Source organism: Pleurodeles waltl, chromosome 7 (genome assembly GCF_031143425.1).
Source record: "Pleurodeles waltl isolate 20211129_DDA chromosome 7, aPleWal1.hap1.20221129, whole genome shotgun sequence".
Taxonomy (NCBI): Eukaryota; Metazoa; Chordata; class Amphibia; order Caudata; family Salamandridae; genus Pleurodeles; species Pleurodeles waltl.
The window spans coordinates 911221147-911241297 of NC_090446.1; the positions used below are offsets into that span (position 1 = coordinate 911221147).

Here is a 20151-nt window from a genome sequence, read left to right on the forward strand (position 1 = left end):
CAGGCATGTTAGCTGTATAATATTTCTTTTTCCCAGAGTTTGGCACCCCCCCCCTGGGATCACTTGAGGCCCCCCAAGAGGGGCCCGCCCCCCAGTTTGAAGACCTCTGCCCTATGCTGTAAAGCACCTTTGCACCCAGGCACCCCAGTGCCTCCCAAAGTGACCTATGGGTGCTGCCCTGGACCTTGCCCCATACTTACGTTAACTCCAGAAGAACAGTCCTGTAAATCACCTCCAAGTGCACATATATAGTATACGTTTTCTTTCCCACAGGATAAGATTAGGGCATCCAAACACTGAAAAACACCTCTGCACCAGAATGTCCCAGTGCCTCCCAAAGTGACCTGCCTTGGTATTACTTTGCTCATGTATCATCACTTATAGCGTTCAAATCCCAGGGTCTTTTACCCAACCTGCCTCGGAGGCGCCATTAAAAATGAGTCATCTCTTACCTAAGCTCGTTCTCCAAGATCGTATCACCTAGCCCACCAACGTAGAGAGTGGTGATAGTCTTATCATCTGGTGGGTCCAGGCGTGGCATGGTAGATGCTCGCTTCAGAAGTTTGTCTGCCACAGGGTCATTGATTCCATAGTAACGATCTTTAATGTTCTGGTCTGCCAAGGGGTCATCAGGATCCGTGGGCTTCTCGTGCCTGAAAAGTAAGTCAGGGTAAAGTCAAACAGGGGATATCTACTATTGGAATAAAAGTAAATGTGCATGGATGTTGGGGATTTATTTATAAAAGGATTTCTTTGACAGCTTTAGGCCGCCTACTCTCAGTTGTCGGGATGTACATATCATTATTTAACACTCCATCACCTCACAATACCACTAACCAAATATCTGCCCAACCTCTTCCTTCCTATGACCAACTCAAGCTTCAGAACCTTTTTTCATGTATAGAATTCAGATTGACACACCTAAAATCTCTTCCTTATTTTTATTCCCAGGTTGTACCTGTGACACAGGCTGTACACCACTACCATATAAATATAACTACAACTGAACAACACCTACCTCATATTTCTAAACTGTGCTCTAAACACCCTCCTCCATTCGTGCAAGTATCATCTACCCACCACTCCCACTTTGTCATATGCATATTTCTGCTGCCACACTAGATCTACTTCTCTCATAAGCTTAATGCTTGCTCTATTAATCCACAGAAACCCTTCTCCTACTGATCCTTATGAGCTCAAGTGTATTGAACCATTTCCATTTCAGTCCTACTCAACACAGTTCACCTTCCCTTAATTTTAAACTTTCTTCACCCAGTCCCTCTATAACCTCATGACTACAATGGTTATCACACACTATAAACTGGCTCTACATTGCATCAGCATGCAATCCTTTATCTAACAACCACATCTCTAGCAGAAACCTACTAGTGCCAAATAAGAAGGAACATTAAGGGTATTTGCATTCCATGTCTCTTGGTGTATCCTCATCTTAGATGCACTATTTTTAAAATCTTGGAAATACTGTGTGTGCGCATGGGTGCCTTTCAACCACAAAAAGCCACCAATGGGCAGACAAGTAATGATGCATGGCAAATGAGGGGCACTGGATGGCCCTTCCTAAACAATATCTACAAGAGCAGGACCTCAATTGGTAGAGAAGGAGAAGGGGTGTTTCTCAAGGTGTAGAAAGTAGATACTACACCACTTAAATAGCCAGGTTGCAAACATGATGGGGCTGGGAACAATGCAGACTGGCACAACAAATGCCCTTCCAACTGCTCCAAAATCCTGTGACAAGTAGGAAGACCACAGTTATTCTGTCACATTTCACAAAGTAGAGAATACACCGGTGACAGAAATCTTCTCAAAGACCACCTCGATTTAAGAAAAACTAGGTTTATTTACAGCAGCCCTACAACTTCATGTTTCTTAAGGAAGTGGATTGCCCATTGCACAAACTACTTAAGGGAAAGAGTCAGAGAGGAATTCAAATAGGAAGGGTATCATCTGTTGAATCTAATAGGGTCTAGTGAAGTGAAGAACTGAAACCGAAGACTATCAATTTCAGGTTTGGTGATTTTGGTCATTGCCACGTTTCAATAGCGTTAACTCCCTTCAATCGTGTGTACAGAGTAGATGAAGACTTCATCACCCGACCCATCACCCGCATTCACCTCCCTCAATGAAAATACAAGTAAGGAAACCCCACTCACAAGGCTCACCCTAAAACATGGAAGGGAAATCAAGTACAAGAAAATACCATTTACTGCATGCTGAACATGTGAACCAGAGAAACATATATGCAAATGATTCTCCTCATCTCTAATTGTGCAGAAACCATCTTTAAAGGACTATTCTCTTCTTGTTCTCTAATGACCTTTCTATACTTCACCTGAAAAGATGCTCCTTACATGACAGGACAATCCTTCACTCTCAACTGCTGTCAAGGTGGTGAACTTCCAAAAAATGGCACAAACCTGTTCTCATATGCTGCAGACGCAGAGGTCATGCCTCTCCTCTCACCCGACCTAAAAATTAACTTACCGATATGGACACTCCTCTCCTCGCTTGCATTCACCCTTCACCCAGAAAGAGCAAATGTGCGGCCGGTTGCGTTTGTAGTATGGAGTAGTGCGGGCCAGCTTCAGAAGCATGTCACTGGTCGTTGTTGCCTTTCCCCCAAGGCCTCCTATGGGCCTTGTACCATCAGAGTTCAAAATCTGCATAAAGTATCAAGAAATTCAAGTAAATCGCACAGAAGAACCAGAGGGCAAGTAAGGAAATAGGCTCCTCTCCTCCTCAACACGACCTTATCTCACCCCACCCATCAGATTAAACCAAGAACAGATTCAGCCATTTAACCTCACCCTCTTAGCAGCTTTATAAAATACAGTCAGAAAACATCTTCATACTGTACCTCGCGTTCCATGTTTTGTGTGTAAAATTCTTTATTTACATCCGATTTGGGCATATCATCTTTAAAGGAGATGCCAGCATCACGGACCTGAATAGGTAATCCTACAAATCAGGAGAGATCAAAGGATAATTTCAGAACAAGCCTTGAAAATTCTTCATTTCCCATTGTACTTTTTTGTCCCTGCAACGTCAAAACGGAATCAGCAGTGCCAGTGTCAACACTTCCATCTTCACTACTGTTATTTAAGACCAGAAGTGTGCAAAAATGATACAGGATTGGAGGTAATCACTGATAATTAAATTACCGATTTCACTTAGATTAACTGTTTGCAAATGAACCTAAGGATAATGTGGAAATCTAGCATGGATCTGGTGTACCGTCCTTCGACAACAGTGTTTAGACAAACCCACATGATAAAACCTTGGGGCACCATGAAGGTGAGGATACAGCCTAGCACATACCGTATTCCAGGTCCAACAGGCAAGTCTGACACACATTCTTCAGCTTACTGCATGTCTGGCACACTTCTGTTTTCTTGAAGCGCATGCGCACACCGGGGCACCATCGGAAGACAGTAAATGGGCGGGCACAAATCTGCAGGACAGGTAGATGCCAAGTATTACACATTTATCCACCAAGCTGAATATTAAGCATCAGATTTCACTGTGGAATACAGGCACATTCCTTACAATGCAACATTTAACCACAAATAAACAATTTTCTTTGTTGCAGAGACAGAACGTACCTTGCATTCTTTGCCGTATTTCTCTTTAGTCTGCAATAAGAAAACAGATTAATGAAAAAGAGACCGAAATAAGTAGTTTAATGCCATCATTCCAAGACGTTCCTTCTATGCAATAAGAACATTCTGTGGGGCATCCACATAAACATTTCTCACAGAAAATGCCTAACTGAAAGCAGACAGTGATTCCGGACTACTGTGGTTCAGAGCACATTGCAGAAAATAAATAACAGGAGTTCATGTGTTGCAGTTGGAAGGAAAATGGGTAAGATTTATTGGGTCTGGCTGTGCTTACCAGGCATCAATATTTATGTATAAATGTGCTAAGTATGAGAGAAGTGGTTGGACATGGTGGCTTAGTGGCAAAAGGTTTCTGCACAAACACATATTCACTTTCTAAATAAGAAAAGCATATACATTCAAGTTAATCCAACAAACGTGCCTATCCGTCAGCCTACATAGCAACATTTTTAAAGCAAACCTTCAGTGAGAGTCTGTTTCAGGAGTGCAGAGCAGGTTGTCACCTCTCATTTGTACATCCAGCCTGACATGTTCTATAATTGGTCACAAAGCAGATCTCACCAACAATAAGAAAACAATAGACAATCAAACATTCACGAGAGCTCAATATATAGACCCCACCTACCATACGAATGTATGGGTTTTCACCAAGGCATGTCTGGCACAGGATTGGAAAGTCCTGAGTGAAAAAAAAAAACAAGCAAAAATAGGGTTAAGACTTGTCTCTTTACCAGTCAACCAACAATTAATTCAATCACCTGACTATTAAAGACATTTTTATCTCCAGACTTGCAGAGAACTCTTAAGCAGTCAGCTGTTGATGAGTTGCGACCCTGCAGTATGGGACAATGGCAATAGTATTGCTGAGGTCTTCGTGACGTAAAGGATTAATTAAGGAAAGTGCATTCTGGCTTCATCAACCTACAATCATCATTGCGGAGTAGAATAATTGCAGTAAACCCACAGAAAGCAACATCTCAGTGAAGTGCAATTAGGAACAAGAGAAATCTGAATTTTGGAAGCTACTGCAAATGCTATACCCTCATCAGGGCTGAGATATTCTTTTTGTGAAAAAAGTCCTTAAGATATCATATTATTTATTGGATCTGTTATATCTGTTGATAGATTTAGATTTCTCTTTTCACTAATATAAGTTTTTTTTTTTTTATTGCAGTTGAAGAAAAACAGTCTGTACAATTAAGGACACCAAGTGAACGGATGGATTATCTAAAGTCAGTCTTTTTGACAGTGGTATGAGGCTGCTATAAGCAATAAATTTTAGAAGCTTTCATTTACGTCAATGTAGATTGATGATAGTTGGAGAGAAATATGTATCCTTTATGTCAACAGCCCCACCTTCAGCGACACCGTTCGGGCTAGACCACCATTGTTTTTGTGTCCTTGTTGAAAAGGCTGAAGACAAAGATGCAGGTTTTTTTTGCTAGCTGGAGTACTTTATTCACATCTATTTTCAAAACTTGATTCTAAGCTGAAGAAACTATTCATTAGGTTAAGATTGTGTTTTATTCTTACTCCATTTTTAAAAGGGGAGTGGAGTATATGAGAATCATCAGAGAGAAACAAACATTGTTCTAAGGGAGAAGATTCTTGAGGCACGTAGCCCTTTACTGTCCTGTGTATTTATTTTTAAGAATGAAACACTTATTACGTTTCACACAAAAATTAGGAACACACACTTGTTCAGAGTATGCTTATAAATCAAATGTTAAACTTAAGAAAAGACTAATGAAGATTCGACACAGTCCGAACTCAATCTCCAAAGATCTATCATGATTCCAGTGATATGCTTCTCTACATAAACATGTGGAAAGGAACGACTTATCATGTAAGATCTTTTCCAATAAAATAGTGCAGTTCAACCACTGGAAACACCTTTGGCACCCCTGCAAGTCCCTGGTAGATGGTACATCTGGAACCTAGTGCATGGGTACTAAAGAGGGCCCCCCGAAGGGCTGCAGCATGTATTGTGCCACCCTCAGGGACCCCTCACCTAGCACATGCTGACTTCCATTGCAGGCTGTGTGTCTTGGTGCAACTATAAGGGAAAACATGGTATGGCACACAGCCTGTGTGCCATGTCCCCTTTCACTGCATGCAATATATGTAAGTCCCCCCTACAGCAGGCATTACAGCACTAAGGCAGGCTGCATTAGATTACATGTGAGGACATATCTGCAACATGCTTTGTTGATTCTTAGATATCGTGAGTGAACAGGGAAGCCACGTTTGAGTACATGTGCTGGACTCTGGTCAGTAGGAGTTCCCCAGCTACATGATGGCTTCACTGAAAAGAGGGGTGTTTGGTATTGAACATCTCATATTAATAAACCCTCACTGATGCCAATGATGGATTTATTCGTACATGCACCCAGAGGGCAACTTAGAGGTGCCCCCTGAAAAACCTACTATCTACATTCAAAAAAGAAACCTCTGATCAAGATTGGCATCCCACCTCAAAACACTACCATACAAGAAAAAGACAATAGGTGGTACATCTTTCTCTGTTCAAGAGGCCAAACTGTGGAATACATTACCCCCAAATATAAGATCTATGGATAATTATCATCTTCAGAAGACTACTCAAGAGCTGGCTCTTTCCTGCATAACAACCATGCTCAAACAGAAATCATTATAAACATGTATTATTTCATTATATGTATATATATATCTAGATATATGTATTTCACCATTTAAATACTGAGGAAAGATTAAAAATAATGAGATAAAAGTGCACAAATAAACTAGCTTCAAATACTGCAACTCATAAGTCTGTTTATAATATACAACAGAAATCGCAATAGATTATATTCCTTACTATGTACTCATGTATCTTTATATGTATTACTTTAGTCGTACTGTACAAGAGGAAAAGAAAAAAAGAAAAAAAATAATCTCAAAAGCTTTACTTTGTCTCACCATCACCTTATACCTCTATCAATCTATCCTCCATCTCCACTTTCTGACTCATACCAAACCCATTCTACTACTATGATCTCTAAGATAACCCTTCCTAGACTCTTACCTTCTCTAACCCTCCTGGCTCACTCCAAACCTCAGTTTACTACTATGATCTCCCCAATCCCTTTCTACATACTCTTCCCTCCTCCACTCATCCCAAACATCAACTTGCCACTACAGTCTCCCAATTAACATTTCTGGATTCTTCCCTCCACTATACCACCATTATTCTAGTCGATCCAACTAACAGATTCACGTCCTTTGCTCAAATTAAATGATACCTCCCTATACGAATACTGTATGCATATTCCCCTATACTAATCCACCACTAATCCTTCTGGGTTACGGAGTGGTGTTCTACTCGCCAAAAAGCGCTGCAACGCCTTGTTAGGGGTAGTAGGTGCTATATAAATACAATTACAATATGTAATTTACTGTCAATTGTTAGCAAGCTTTGGGAAAGCTAATTGGCCTGGGTTTAATGAGCCAGAGTATGTAGCATTAGTTCATTAGAGCATGACACAAAGGAGGGAGCAAGCAGAAGTCGACTCAGGGCTATCCGTGTTAGGACTTACTGCATGTTAAATGCAAGCACTCAAGGCGACATGGAAGGCTATACCCAAAATGTCAACAGCATTAGGAGAGGGATGGATACTTCACTGCACTGAGCCAACATATGACTGACGAAGTCTCAAGCCAGTGGCTGAAAAAGGCTGTTCGAAAAAAAGACAATGGATGTAAGGGGAAAACCAAAAGTCCACCTGGGGACAAAAAGGTCTGGCCGACAACTGGCCAGACAAACCACCGATCTAAAATATCAGAACTATACAGGATCATACAACATATCCCCTGAAACAGTCAAGCTAAATTATTACAGTTCTCTGGAATCCTGTTAAAACTGATAAAAAGATTTGATAGCCTACCTACCAATTCTAGATGAGGGAATTAAAACACATAAAAATTGCATCTTTCCGAGTTCTTGCATCACTTTTGTTAAAACTCGGTTTCAGATTATGAACATGCAATGTAGAATACTGAAAATATACAGATTATATGGCTCAGATCTCTTTTGTGCATGCCACACTCTCGACAGACATCCGACTTCTCTGGCTGAGGAGTCCAAAATGGTTTGAATTCCAATAAATCCATCTGCTACAATCTCAGTTTTAGGAATTGATGAGAAATAGATGTACATATAAATCCTAGATATGTCTGTGGTTTCCGACTTGAATAAGATGATGACAAACTGTGTTTCCTCCATAAAAATTCCTCATCTTCTAAACATGAATGTTTCCGTAGAATTTTTAAATAATACCTGAATGAAGAATAGGACACTGGTCTATCTAAATAGAGTAATGCCTCCAGCGAGGCTTAATATAGCTGAAACAAAATAACTGATCACAAAATGGCCACAACGGGCTGTTGGTTGCAAATGTATAGCCATACAATGTTTTTTTATTGATGCCAGGTTCGGCACATCTCACTCTCTGGCAGCATTTTAAGAATTTAGTTTTAGCCACCAATAACTGTTTCAACCCACCAAATTCAAGACAAATGTGATTATTTTATATTGTGCAAATGAAAATCATTATACAATTCATTTTGCATCAGTTATTGTGCAAAAATCAAGAATAGCTAATATTTTCACTAGATCACTTATAGTATCAAATGTAGAGGTTGGCTGTCCAGTTTGTAAACAAGCCTCCCCAGTGTAAAAATAAGACTGCTGGCTCTAATTTATAACACTGCTTCAATTTCTGCTCTGATGTTCAAACCACATAATTCCAAGCTATGACTCTTTTAATCTTACTACTTCTAATGTCCCAGCTCAATTTCTTAACCTCATTGTCACCAAAAACTATAATCTTGGTTTAGATACGATTCATTTTTTATCCTAGTTAAATTTGTTTGAAGCATTTGTAGCTCACTGTAATCCCATCCCTGTATACGAGAAGATAACAGTATCATTCGCATATTGCAACAAGCCCTGGCAATGCTAATTGGACGGGTATTCATTGAGAGTACAAAGCTGTTGGCTTTACCAGTGCTTGTTTATAAAGCATTGTTTAGAAGGTTTTTAAAAAAGCATTTCAAAATAATGGAGGAAAGCAAATACATATATTAAGATCTCACAAATTTACCCCGATTTTCAATCTTTATAAATAGCATGGCTTATTTGTCAAATACTTTTCACTCTGGAATCTCTGAAATAAAAAGAATACAGAAGTTTAAAGGAAAGCGCTTGTCAAGGCCTGATTTACTTTCCATATTTTTTTTTTTTTTTTTTAAATCAGAAGTAAATCATGTGTCAGCCACTTAGTCCCTGCTGTAGCCCAGGGAGCCAACTGAAGGGATTCCAGGGAAAAAGGCATCTCCTTATCAGAAATGCTAATTGCACCTTCTGTTTTAAACACCAGCTGATCAGCAATAAGCCCTTCCCCAGCACCCTAAGAGCATGTGTGCATCAAGCCTTGAGCGCTTGTGCAATATGTGGGAACGTAGGAAATAAAACAATCTCAACCCTTCCAAACTGCTCTTTTGTTGCACCCTGGAAAAAATACATACTTGTTTCTGTGCTTTACAGACTAGGTGGATGGGGAGAAACACAGGATGTGGGGCGGGTATCTGAGGGAGGGAAGCATCACAGTAGGAAGAGACCAAGAAAACACATGCTGCATGGAAAAGAAAAAAGTAGCTCCCTAAATGTAAGCAGTGGGAGGATACAAATCATCCAATCAAAAGGATGGAAAAGAAACTATGCTCCAAGGAAGGGTCAAACACAAGAAGGAGAAGAAATCCCCCTGAATGAGAAACAAGCAAATGAAAATATAGCCAACCATTGGTAAATAATAGGCAGGTTGCAAGTAAACTGTACATTTTTGGCATGGTCCACAAGAGGTTTTGACATACAGATGGGTAAAATCTGTCCTGATAGGCAAGTCCTAAAATTGGTAAAATATGAGTACCGTGAGCAAGGGGTTAAGTGGTGAACAAACTAAAGAGCAATGGTGCATGGACACATCCTTGATTTAGAACAAAATCTCAACTTCTAACTTCACCTGTATCCATGTAATGTGATATAACAGCTTAATTGACCACAGCAGGGGGATCACTTATTCTCCATTTTGTCAGTTTTTAGCACAAACAAGTTCAATCAACACAGTTAAATGCTGATTGGTAAACCATGAACCGTAGAAAAATTAACTTTTTTACTTTTGAATAGTGTAAATTATTAAAGCACTAGCCACTGTATTATCAATATTACTGCATGCTTATCAGAATTTTGTTTACAATTATGTATGATTTATTTTTCAGTGATAAAAGCCTACAATTCATCCCACAGACCTTTGGCAAACTATTTGGCCTCTACATTCAATAAAGCTATCATTCTGTAGTTCTCTGGCTTTGCAGATTCACATCCTGTATTCACCGTTGTTAAAAATCTCTGTCAATTGTGTGGCCCAAGGGGGATTTATGTGATTTAAATACATTTGTAAGCATACCATCTGAGGAACCAGGGGGGCACAATATAAATTGCTATATTTAATTATTTTTTTCACTTTCTCTACTGACCACACGCTATTCAGTGGCTTTCGATAGACTTCATTATTCTGTATTTTGACAACATTATATAAATGAACATTTAATGTGTTTCATTTGATCCACTTCTTCTGGAAGTCAATTATATATGTTTTGTCTGTTTACCTTTAAATGTAGAGGGAAATAACTGCCAAGACACACAAAGATAATAAAGTGATGTCTGTATGCAGGGATATAGTGCACAATTAGCTGGTAGATCAGGATGGACCCATTCACTGACGGCATAAAGTTCAAACCATGAACCTCAGCTATAAAGGCTTCACTTCCACAGTCCCTTCTACGATTCTGAACAATAGCCTTGGGAAATTCCAAGATTTCAGCAACCTGCTCATCATCGTTATTCTTAGTAGCCACATTACAATTGTATTCCCCCGGAACACAAAAAAAGCAGCTAGATATTGATAAAACAGTTATTCAGCACAGTTACTATGTTCTTAAACATTTTAAAATCATTTGTATGAATTATATATCTATTGATAATTAAAATTTCAACCTGATATTTTCAAACCTTGCACCAACATTACTGCCTGCAAAATGGATATTCCAAGGCAAAATAGAGTTTTAAATTCAGCCTTTCAGAGACCCATGTCTCCTGTAGGCAGGTGAGATTACATTATATTCAGGGAGAACATTTTTTAGAGACAGCGCTACAGTGAACAGTTAGCATTTTGACTTAACATAAAGCAGACAGACCAAACCAGCCCCGGCCATTAACTGCCAGCTTAAGCCAGCTCATGGTCTAAAACAATCCTACTAAATACATTTCTCACTTCAGAGGAATCATTTCACTAGTAGTACATTTGATTCAAATCAATTTCATCTAGCAGTACAGTCGTGTGCAGAACAAGCTGCTGTCTTAGGATTTCAACTACTCAGGGTGTGGACCTTATTTGATTTTTGTCATTTATATCATTATTGCTATTAGGCCTGACCCACGCAGTGAGTAGTACATTTGGATATTTTGGCATTCTAGTTTTATAATGGTGTAGGAGGCTGACCTGGTTTGTAGTGGGTACCTAAGGTACTTACACCTTATACCAGGTCCAGTTATCCCTTATAAGTGAAATGTAGTCAGTGTCTAGAAGCCAGGCTGTCTAGAGGTTGCTATAGGCAGAGCAGCCAAGGCTGAACTAGGAGACATGCAAAGCTCTTGCAATACCACTGAAGTCACACAGTACTTACACACATGAAAGACAGTACTCAGTGTTACAAAAATAAAGGTACTTTAGTCACAACATGTCAAAAATACTTTGGGTACTATATTCCCTTAGGAGGTAAGTAAATTACACAATATATACACTAGTAACCAAAAAGAGGTAAGTAAAAAGTCAGCAAATGTGTAAACAGTGAAAATCACAATAGGTTGCAATGGGCCTAGGGGGAACACAAACCATATACTAAAATAGTGGAATGCGAAAGTTGGTTTCCCACCTAGGCAAGTGTAGAGGGGTGCTGGGAGTGTAAGAAAACACCAAAGGTAAGTAAAATACCCCACCCCAGAGCCCAGGAAAGCAGGGGTAAAGTACAGCAAGTTTCCTAAAAAAAACAAAAAAAACAAAAAAAAACACACACACACTAGAAGTCGTGATAGAAGATAATGCAAGAAGCAGAACAGACTGCAAGACACCAACCATTCCTGGACCTGAAAACCTGTGGAAGAAGGGGCCAAGTCAAAGAAGCACTGAAGAGTCCAGGGAGAACAGGAGCCCCGGCTAACCCGGATGAAGTGGAACCACTGGTGGGAAGACAAAGTCAGTATTCCACCAAAGAAGACAGATGCAGAAGATGTCCCACGCCGGGTGGATGAATGCAGTTTTGTTTGCGTCTTTGGATTCCGCCAACAAGCCTTGGCCCCTCCATAGCTTGCGCTTAGCGTAAAATGGTGCTTCCGGGACCAGGCGGGACCTGGTGGCCTCTACCCGGGAGAGGGAGACAGAGGGGTCTCTGTGCAACTCAGATAGCCCTCAGATGACCAGGCAGTGCACACAGGAGTCCCACAGCACAGGGACAAAGGAGGTGCAATGGAGGCCCACGCAGCACGACACAAGGGACTCCCACGCCGCCGGAGAACCCCTCAGGAAGCTGTGCGTCACAGGATGGAGTGCTGGGGGCCTAAGCTGTGCTGTGCACGAATAACTTCTTGGAAGGTCGCACACGGGCCTTAGTAACTGCAAGTCACACGGTGCACGGGGGTACTGTCCTGCATGAGGAGCCATGCTCTCACCTCCACCAACGTTGGACAGCTGGACGGTGGGACTCCCGAAGTCACTTTAGTCCACCACTCATGTTGCTGGATCCACGCCTGTCGTCTGGAGTGGGGACCCAAGCCACCGGTCATCGCTGCAGAGAGGTGCCTGCTGAAACAGGGAAGTAACTGTCACTCCACGGGAGATTTCTTCTGTTCTTCTGGTGCAGGCAGTCCTCGGAGGCTGAACGACCTGGAAACTGTTGCAGTTGCTGGCAGGCACGGAAGATAAAATGTTGCAGAAGTCATCTTAGCTTCTTTGTTACAGTTTTGTAGCGTTCCTGGAGGAGTCAGCCGTTGCTCCGTCGGTAGAAGAGGAAGTAAAGGATAAAGAGGAATCCTGCTGGAGTCTTGCAATCCGAATCTGAAGAAACACCCAGAGGAGAGAACCTAAATAGCCCTGAGAGGGGGATTGGTCATCTAATCAGGTAAGTACCTAAATCAGGTAAGTACCTATCAGGCGGGGCTTTGACGGCACCTGCTGGCAGTGGCCACTCAGATGCTCCCAGAGTGCCCCACCACCTTGGAATCCAAGATGGCAAAACCCAGAGTCACTCTGGAGGAGCTCTGGGCACCACCCCTGGGGTGGTGGTGGACTGGTCACTCCCCTTTCCTTTGTCCAGTTTCGCGCCAGAGCAGGGACTGGGTGTCCCTGAACCAGCATAGACTGGATTATGCAAGGAAGGCAACCTCTGTGCCCTTCAAAGCACTTCCAGAGGCTCTGGGAGGATATACCTCCATTGCCTGTAACACCTATTCCCAAAGGGACTGGGTGTAATACCCCTCTCTCAAAGTAAATGCTTTATTCAGCCTTCCTGGGAATGCGCTGCTCAAGCCCTAGGAGGCCAGAAGCCTGTCTGAGGTGGCAGCAACTGGGAGGCTGCAGTGAAAACCTCAGAAGGCTGGTATGCCAGTACTGGGGGCCATAGTGGAGCCCCCAGAGTGCATGGGATTGTGCAAACAATACTGGAATAGGTACTGGGGTACAATTCCCAGTTGTTAGACACCTTACATGGCCATATTCGGGGTTACCACCATCAAGCTGTACATAGGTATTGACCTATGTGTAGTGCACACTTATAATTGCGCCCCAGCACTCATAAAGCCTGGGGAAATGGGCCTGGACACCGTGGAGACACCTCTGCTAGTGCAGGGGTGCCCTCACACAGAGGTACTTTGCAACCAGCATTCAGGGTTTGAAGGCCTGACATATAGGTGACCCGGTGCAGTGAAAATGGCTGTGAAATAGTGCATGCACTATTTCACACAGGCTGCAATGGCAGTCCTGTGGGAGCCTTTTTATGGGCTCCTTATGGATGGCAAAAGAAGTGCTGCAGCCCATAAGGATCCCCTGGACCCCCAATGCCCTGGGTACCTTGGCACCATATACTAGGGACTTATAATGTGGGGCCAGTATGCCAATTTGAAGTGAAATACTGAGTTACTAGTATGCAAGTACAAATTTGGAACCAGAAAGAGCTTAGGCACTGGAGTTCTGATTAGCAGGTCTCCAGTGACACAGTCAAGCATACTGACAAAACCAGTGAAACTTACTGACAAGTAGGTCACAAACCATAAGCAACGGGGTCCTGACTAGCAGGACCCCAGTGACACAGTCAAAACACGCTGACAAACAGGGCAAAAACGGGGGTAACCAAGCTAGAAAGAGGCTACTTTCTCACAAATGGTCATTCCCAATTCTCAAATAAACACTTTTTGGAGAAGACAAGTAACAGGGACACAGAATGTTATCTTAGTATCTTCTTTATCTTCAATCCCATTTTGCTTAACAAACTGAATAGTCTTTGTCAGCACCGGTCACATATATTGTCGCACAGTAGGTGGCAAATAATTTTATGAGGTATACACGATTTAACGCATTATGATGCGTATGGGAATTACAGGGAGTGCAGAATTATTAGGCAAGTTGTATTTTTGAGGATTAATTTTATTATTGAACAACAACCATGTTCTCAATGAACCCAAAAAACTCATTAATATCAAAGCTGAATATTTTTGGAAGTAGTTTTTAGTTTGTTTTTAGTTTTAGCTATGTTAGGGGGATATCTGTGTGTGCAGGTGACTATTACTGTGCATAATTATTAGGCAACTTAACAAAAAAAAATATATACCCATTTCAATTATTAATTATTACCAGTGAAACCAATATAACATCTCAACATTCACAAATATACATTTCTGACATTCAAAAACAAAACAAAAACAAATCAGAGACCAATATAGCCACCTTTCTTTGCAAGGACACTCAAAAGCCTGCCATCCATGGATTCTGTCAGTGTTTTGATCTGTTCACCATCAACATTGCGTGCAGCAGCAACCACAGCCTCCCAGACACTGTTCAGAGAGGTGTACTGTTTTCCCTCCTTGTAAATCTCACATTTGATGATGGACCACAGGTTCTCAATGGGGTTTAGATCAGGTGAACAAGGAGGCCATGTCATTAGATTTCCTTCTTTTATACCCTTTCTTGCCAGCCACGCTGTGGAGTACTTGGACGCGTGTGATGGAGCATTGCCCTGCATGAAAATCATGTTTTTCTTGAAGGATGCAGGCTTCTTCCTGTACCACTGCTTGAAGAAGGTGTCTTCCAGGAACTGGCAGTAGGACTGGGAGTTGAGCTTGACTCCATCCTCAACCTGAAAAGGCCCCACAAGCTCATCTTTGATGATACCAGCCCAAACCAGTACTCCACCTCCACCTTGCTGGCGTCTGAGTCGGACTGGAGCTCTCTGCCCTTTACCAATCCAGCCACGGGCCCATCCATCTGGCCCATCAAGACTCACTCTCATTTCATCAGTCCATAAAACCTTAGAAAAATCAGTCTTGAGATATTTCTTGGCCCAGTCTTGACGTTTCAGCTTGTGTGTCTTGTTCAGTGGTGGTCGTCTTTCAGCCTTTCTTACCTTGGCCATGTCTCTGAGTATTGCACACCTTGTGCTTTTGGGCACTCCAGTGATGTTGCAGCTCTGAAATATGGCCAAACTGGTGGCAAGTGGCATCGTGGCAGCTGCACGCTTGACTTTTCTCAGTTCATGGGCAGTTATTTTGCGCCTTGGTTTTTCCACACGCTTCTTGCGACCCTGTTGACTATTTTGAATGAAACGCTTGATTGTTCGATGATCACGCTTCAGAAGCTTTGCAATTTTAAGAGTGCTGCATCCCTCTGCAAGATATCTCACTATTTTTGACTTTTCTGAGCCTGTCAAGTCCTTCTTTTGACCCATTTTGCCAAAGGAAAGGAAGTTGCCTAATAATTATGCACACCTGATATAGGGTGTTGATGTCATTAGACCACACCCCTTCTCATTACAGAGATGCACATCACCTAATATGCTTAATTGATAGTAGGCTTTCGAGCCTATACAGCTTGGAGTAAGACAACATGCATAAAGAGGATGATGTGGTCAAAATACTCATTTGCCTAATAATTCTGCACTCCCTGTATAGTCTGTGAGCACAATTAAACTGTTTAGGTTATCTTCCTCAGTTAGGGTCTTTGGTGGCAGGGTGGTACTATTAATTTTACCAATTCTAAATCCATTCTCACCTTCTCTCATTTGGCTCATCTCACTCCCTTTTTAATGTCTTCCATATATACACGCATGTCAGTTTGTCCAGATGATTAAATCATGCAGTCCCAAAACCAAATGTATACTGATGATACTCAAATCAAACTATGGGCCTCATTATAAGTTCGACTGACGGTTTGCACCATCCGCCGAACCTCCGATGCGAGATTGATGCCACGCTGGCTACCTCCCCGCCGGACCCATTAAGAGTTTCCTGCTAGGCGGTTTCCACCCACCAGCCTAGCGGGAAACAGGCTACATACATCATTGTCTCCGGCTCGTAATCGAGCCAGCAGCAATGATGTAGCCAGCAGGGTGCACCAGCAAAGCAGACAGTGAACATTGTGATGGTGCTGGGCAGGGTGGCTCCTGCACTGCCCATGCCAAGCGCATGGGCAGTGCAAGGGCCTCTGTGGTGTTGCTGCCATGAAAAGGCTGGCAGAGAACAAGGTTGTAACCCGCAGGGCAGCGCTGCATGCAGCGCTGCCCTGGCGGATTGGGATCTCCCCCACCTCCAGACCACCAGGATCCAAGATCCTGACGGAGCTGGCGGTCGGACTGCCAGGGTTATGTGGCGGTCGGACCACTGCATAGGCAGCGGTCCAGACCTCGACTGTGAGTGTGGCAGTCATAAGACCGCCACACTCGTAATGAGGCCCTATATGTCTGAAGGATAATTCAGACTGTCCAGACAGGATCATGAAGTTTGATAAGTTCCTGTCATTGGCACTAGGCCCAGCCACACCAGTGAGGTACCACTTGTATCAGAATACATAGGAGAATGCTGGGTGGGAAGAAGTGTGTGGCTCTGTGCAGACTACAAAACTTTCCATCACAGAAATGTGAGGAAAATGTGTTTTCTTTTTTTAGTCAAGGTTTGAGGTTTGCTAGTTATTTTGGGTAAAACAATTTGGTGATAGACACACAAGCCACCCCATCCTGGATTCCCCTATGTGTCTAGTTTTCAAAAATGTACATGTTAGAAAAGATTCCCTAGGTGCCGGCTGAGGTAGAGCCCAAAAACCACAGCTACCCACTTTGCAAAAAAACAGGCCAGTTTTGGGTAGAAAAATGTGATGTATCCATGTTGCGTTCTGGAGGCTTCCTGTCACGTGCACTAGGCCTACCAACACAAGTCAGGTACCATTTTTCTTGGGAGACGTAGGGGAACACAATACTAGGACAAGTGTTATTACCTATTGTCTTTCTCTGAAAATGTAACATAAGGTGTAAGAAAGAAGCAGTTTTGAGAAATAACCTCCAATTGACATGCTAGTACGGGTACCCACAAATTCAGAGATGTGCAAATAACCCCCGCTTCTAAACTTAATTTCTTGTGCCCATTTTGGAAATACATATCTTTCCTTGATACCTACTTTTCACTATTTATATTTTACCATATGAATTACTCTATACCCTGTACACAATGAAAAACGATTGCAAGGTGTAGCTCAGTTACTGGCTCTGGGTACCCCAAGTTCTTGGAAAACCCACAATCCCTATATATCCCCACAACCAGAAGGGATTAGCAGGTGACTAAGTTGAGAAGTTAAAAATTAAAACGTCACACATGCATGTTTTTTCCTACTAATTTTCAATATTTCTCTATTTCAACACTTGGTTTCTTTGAGAAAACCTTAAAGGATCAACACAAATGACCCCTTGCTGAATTCTGATTTTTTTCTAGTTTTCAGAAATGTATAGCACTCCAGGATCCACCATGGATTTCATACCTGTTTCCGCCACAAACTGGAAGGAGGTTAAAAGCACAAAACAAGCATTTACAATGCAATTGGTCTCGCATTTGCTTTAGTTAGGGATACTGGCGCTGTAAATGCATTACTGGACTTTTCTTGCTGCATAATTCCAGTGGCCCTGTATATAACTAAAGAGCTAGCAGGCCTACGGGAATATTTTATTTCAAACAAGGCCCTTAAAACACAAAGTAGTCAAAGCTGTAAAACAAAAGTTCCAGCCATAAGAGAGCCTAAAAAGGCACTGAATGGTGTGAGGGGTTATTTTTGTGGTCACCGCTAACCTAGTGTGGGGATCCAGCGGCAATCTAGACAGAAAGAGCACGTTCTGATGAACGTTTAGAGGGTGGTCCCATTGTCCTAGGACCACCACAGGCAGAGTTATGAGCAAAACTGTTTCGTAAAAGGAATCCCCTGCAAAACATTATGGGGCGAGTTTCCGCAAGTGAAGTGAATATTGGAGTATTGGCTCTCTGTGCAGGGAGATCCCTGTTGAGGATTTCTGTGTTTTTTGCAAAAGCATTAACCAATTACAAGGGATTTTTGAAAGCCGTGGAGAGCGGAGGGGAGAGGCAAAAGCAAAACTGATATGACCCCGATTAGGTAACAGTGTGAACAATGTGACGAGCGCTCCAACACTGCTGATTGAGTTTGTGCTGGTATCACTCTATGAAACTTTAAAGTGCCATAGCTACTTTAGAACGCAATGTGAAGAGAAGAGTCAAAAGAAAAAAGTAATTCACCCGCACTAAAGTATATCAGCAATCGTGCAATAATCCATGTAACAGGGTCAGTCTGCAAGGAGTAGCAAATCAGCCTCAAAGCAGGACAATCGCAAAGCATTTACCAATGACATCAAGGGACTGCTTTGCCAGACCTAAGTAGCATTGGGCTACAGAGTGGAGGGGTGAGATGACCAGGATTGGGATGGACTGTTTCCATGAGGAACAACAGGGTTAGTACAAATTAGTGCTATGTGGTCCTCTGTCTAGAGTAGCAAAGTGAGTGAACAATTATTAGTTGGAATGCTACCTCAAGAGATTGCCAGTGGTTAGACCATTTCCCAGCAACGGTCTTATCACCTTTTCAGCGTTTGATTGCCAATGGTATGTCTGTAACCCTGAAATTGACACAGTTTTCTAATCCTACTAGTGCCAATGTTTGTGAATTCCAAACAGTAGTAAAGTTGCAAACAATCAAGAAGTACTTCTGTGGGAGCAGATTGGCTTCTTTCGTGGTAAACCAGTCAATAGATATATTTAAGATACTGATCCAAAAAATAAATAAGTTAAAACCTACTATTGAAATGAGAGTGACAAGAAAAATCATCACTGACACATCAGACAGACTCATGGCCCGAGACCCAACTAACAAGCAAAGAATGCATTTATTTGCTGAGTATCACACCCCAGATACCTCTGTGAAGCTACACCCCTGCTTAATGCTAAGAATTAGCTTAATATTATTTAGGCCAACCTTCTGACTTCTGTGGACCCCCCCACTTTGGCATTACTGGAACCCACGGACCCCCATTGAATCATTACTGGAATCCGGAGACCCCACACTGACTCAATACTGGAAGCTGAAGATCCCACCCTAAACAGTGTTGATGATGTGAAACACAAAATAACACACAACAAACATACATCAAACTTATACACAAATGATAACCCATTTTATTAGGAAGGTTGGAGCGTTTCTAAATTCAAAATTCCATTGAAGCCACACATTGGCCATACTACATACTGCTTGATGCACCCACACTGCTTCCACAAATCAATCTGAGGATACTAATTTAATTTTTACCCTCCAATTTCAAATTCCATGACATTTAAAGTACATTTTAACATTTTCACTTGTACATTTAGCCACTTTATTTGAATACACTTTATTCATTTATTATTTATTTTTCTAAGCAGTTGCAGACCCCTCAATAGGCTTTTCGGACCCCCAGGGGTCCACAGGTTGGGAACTACTGATTTAGGCGACAGGATAGCTCGATCAGTTAAACGCTTGTCCTTGAAACATGCCTTGGTCTGCAAATCACAAATTTGAAACCCTGGCTCGCCCAGTTCAGATTTGCGGGACTCAGAGGCAGGTAATGTGAGCAGCACTAAACTGGGTTGCATTACAAGTTGCTTGGGAAGAAGGCATGGTAGAACTGCACACGGGATTATGATACCATTATGAGTTTTGGCATCTGAAATGAGAATACCATGCTTAATGCAACTTAGACAACATGGCTTTCCAATTTTTCACCAAAACTCTAGCCCAAATACCACATTTATTTTCATCTGTTTTTTTTACAGGTGAATATGTGCTTGTAAATACATTGCCACTTG

At 42.0% G+C, this 20151-nt stretch overlaps 1 protein-coding gene across 1 annotated transcript in view; it reads right to left on the reverse strand.

Annotated features, from left to right (window-relative positions):
• RBM22 (RNA binding motif protein 22) overlaps positions 1–20151 on the reverse strand; it is a 62545-nt gene that overhangs the window by 39624 nt on the left and 2770 nt on the right. The window contains exons 2-7 of the mRNA XM_069199560.1: positions 4267–4320; positions 3624–3653; positions 3340–3472; positions 2879–2979; positions 2506–2681; positions 453–653 (exon numbers count right to left, since the gene is read on the reverse strand). Coding sequence (XP_069055661.1) covers positions 453–653; positions 2506–2681; positions 2879–2979; positions 3340–3472; positions 3624–3653; positions 4267–4320 — 695 coding nt within the window. The remainder of the gene's footprint in view (positions 1–452; positions 654–2505; positions 2682–2878; positions 2980–3339; positions 3473–3623; positions 3654–4266; positions 4321–20151) is intronic.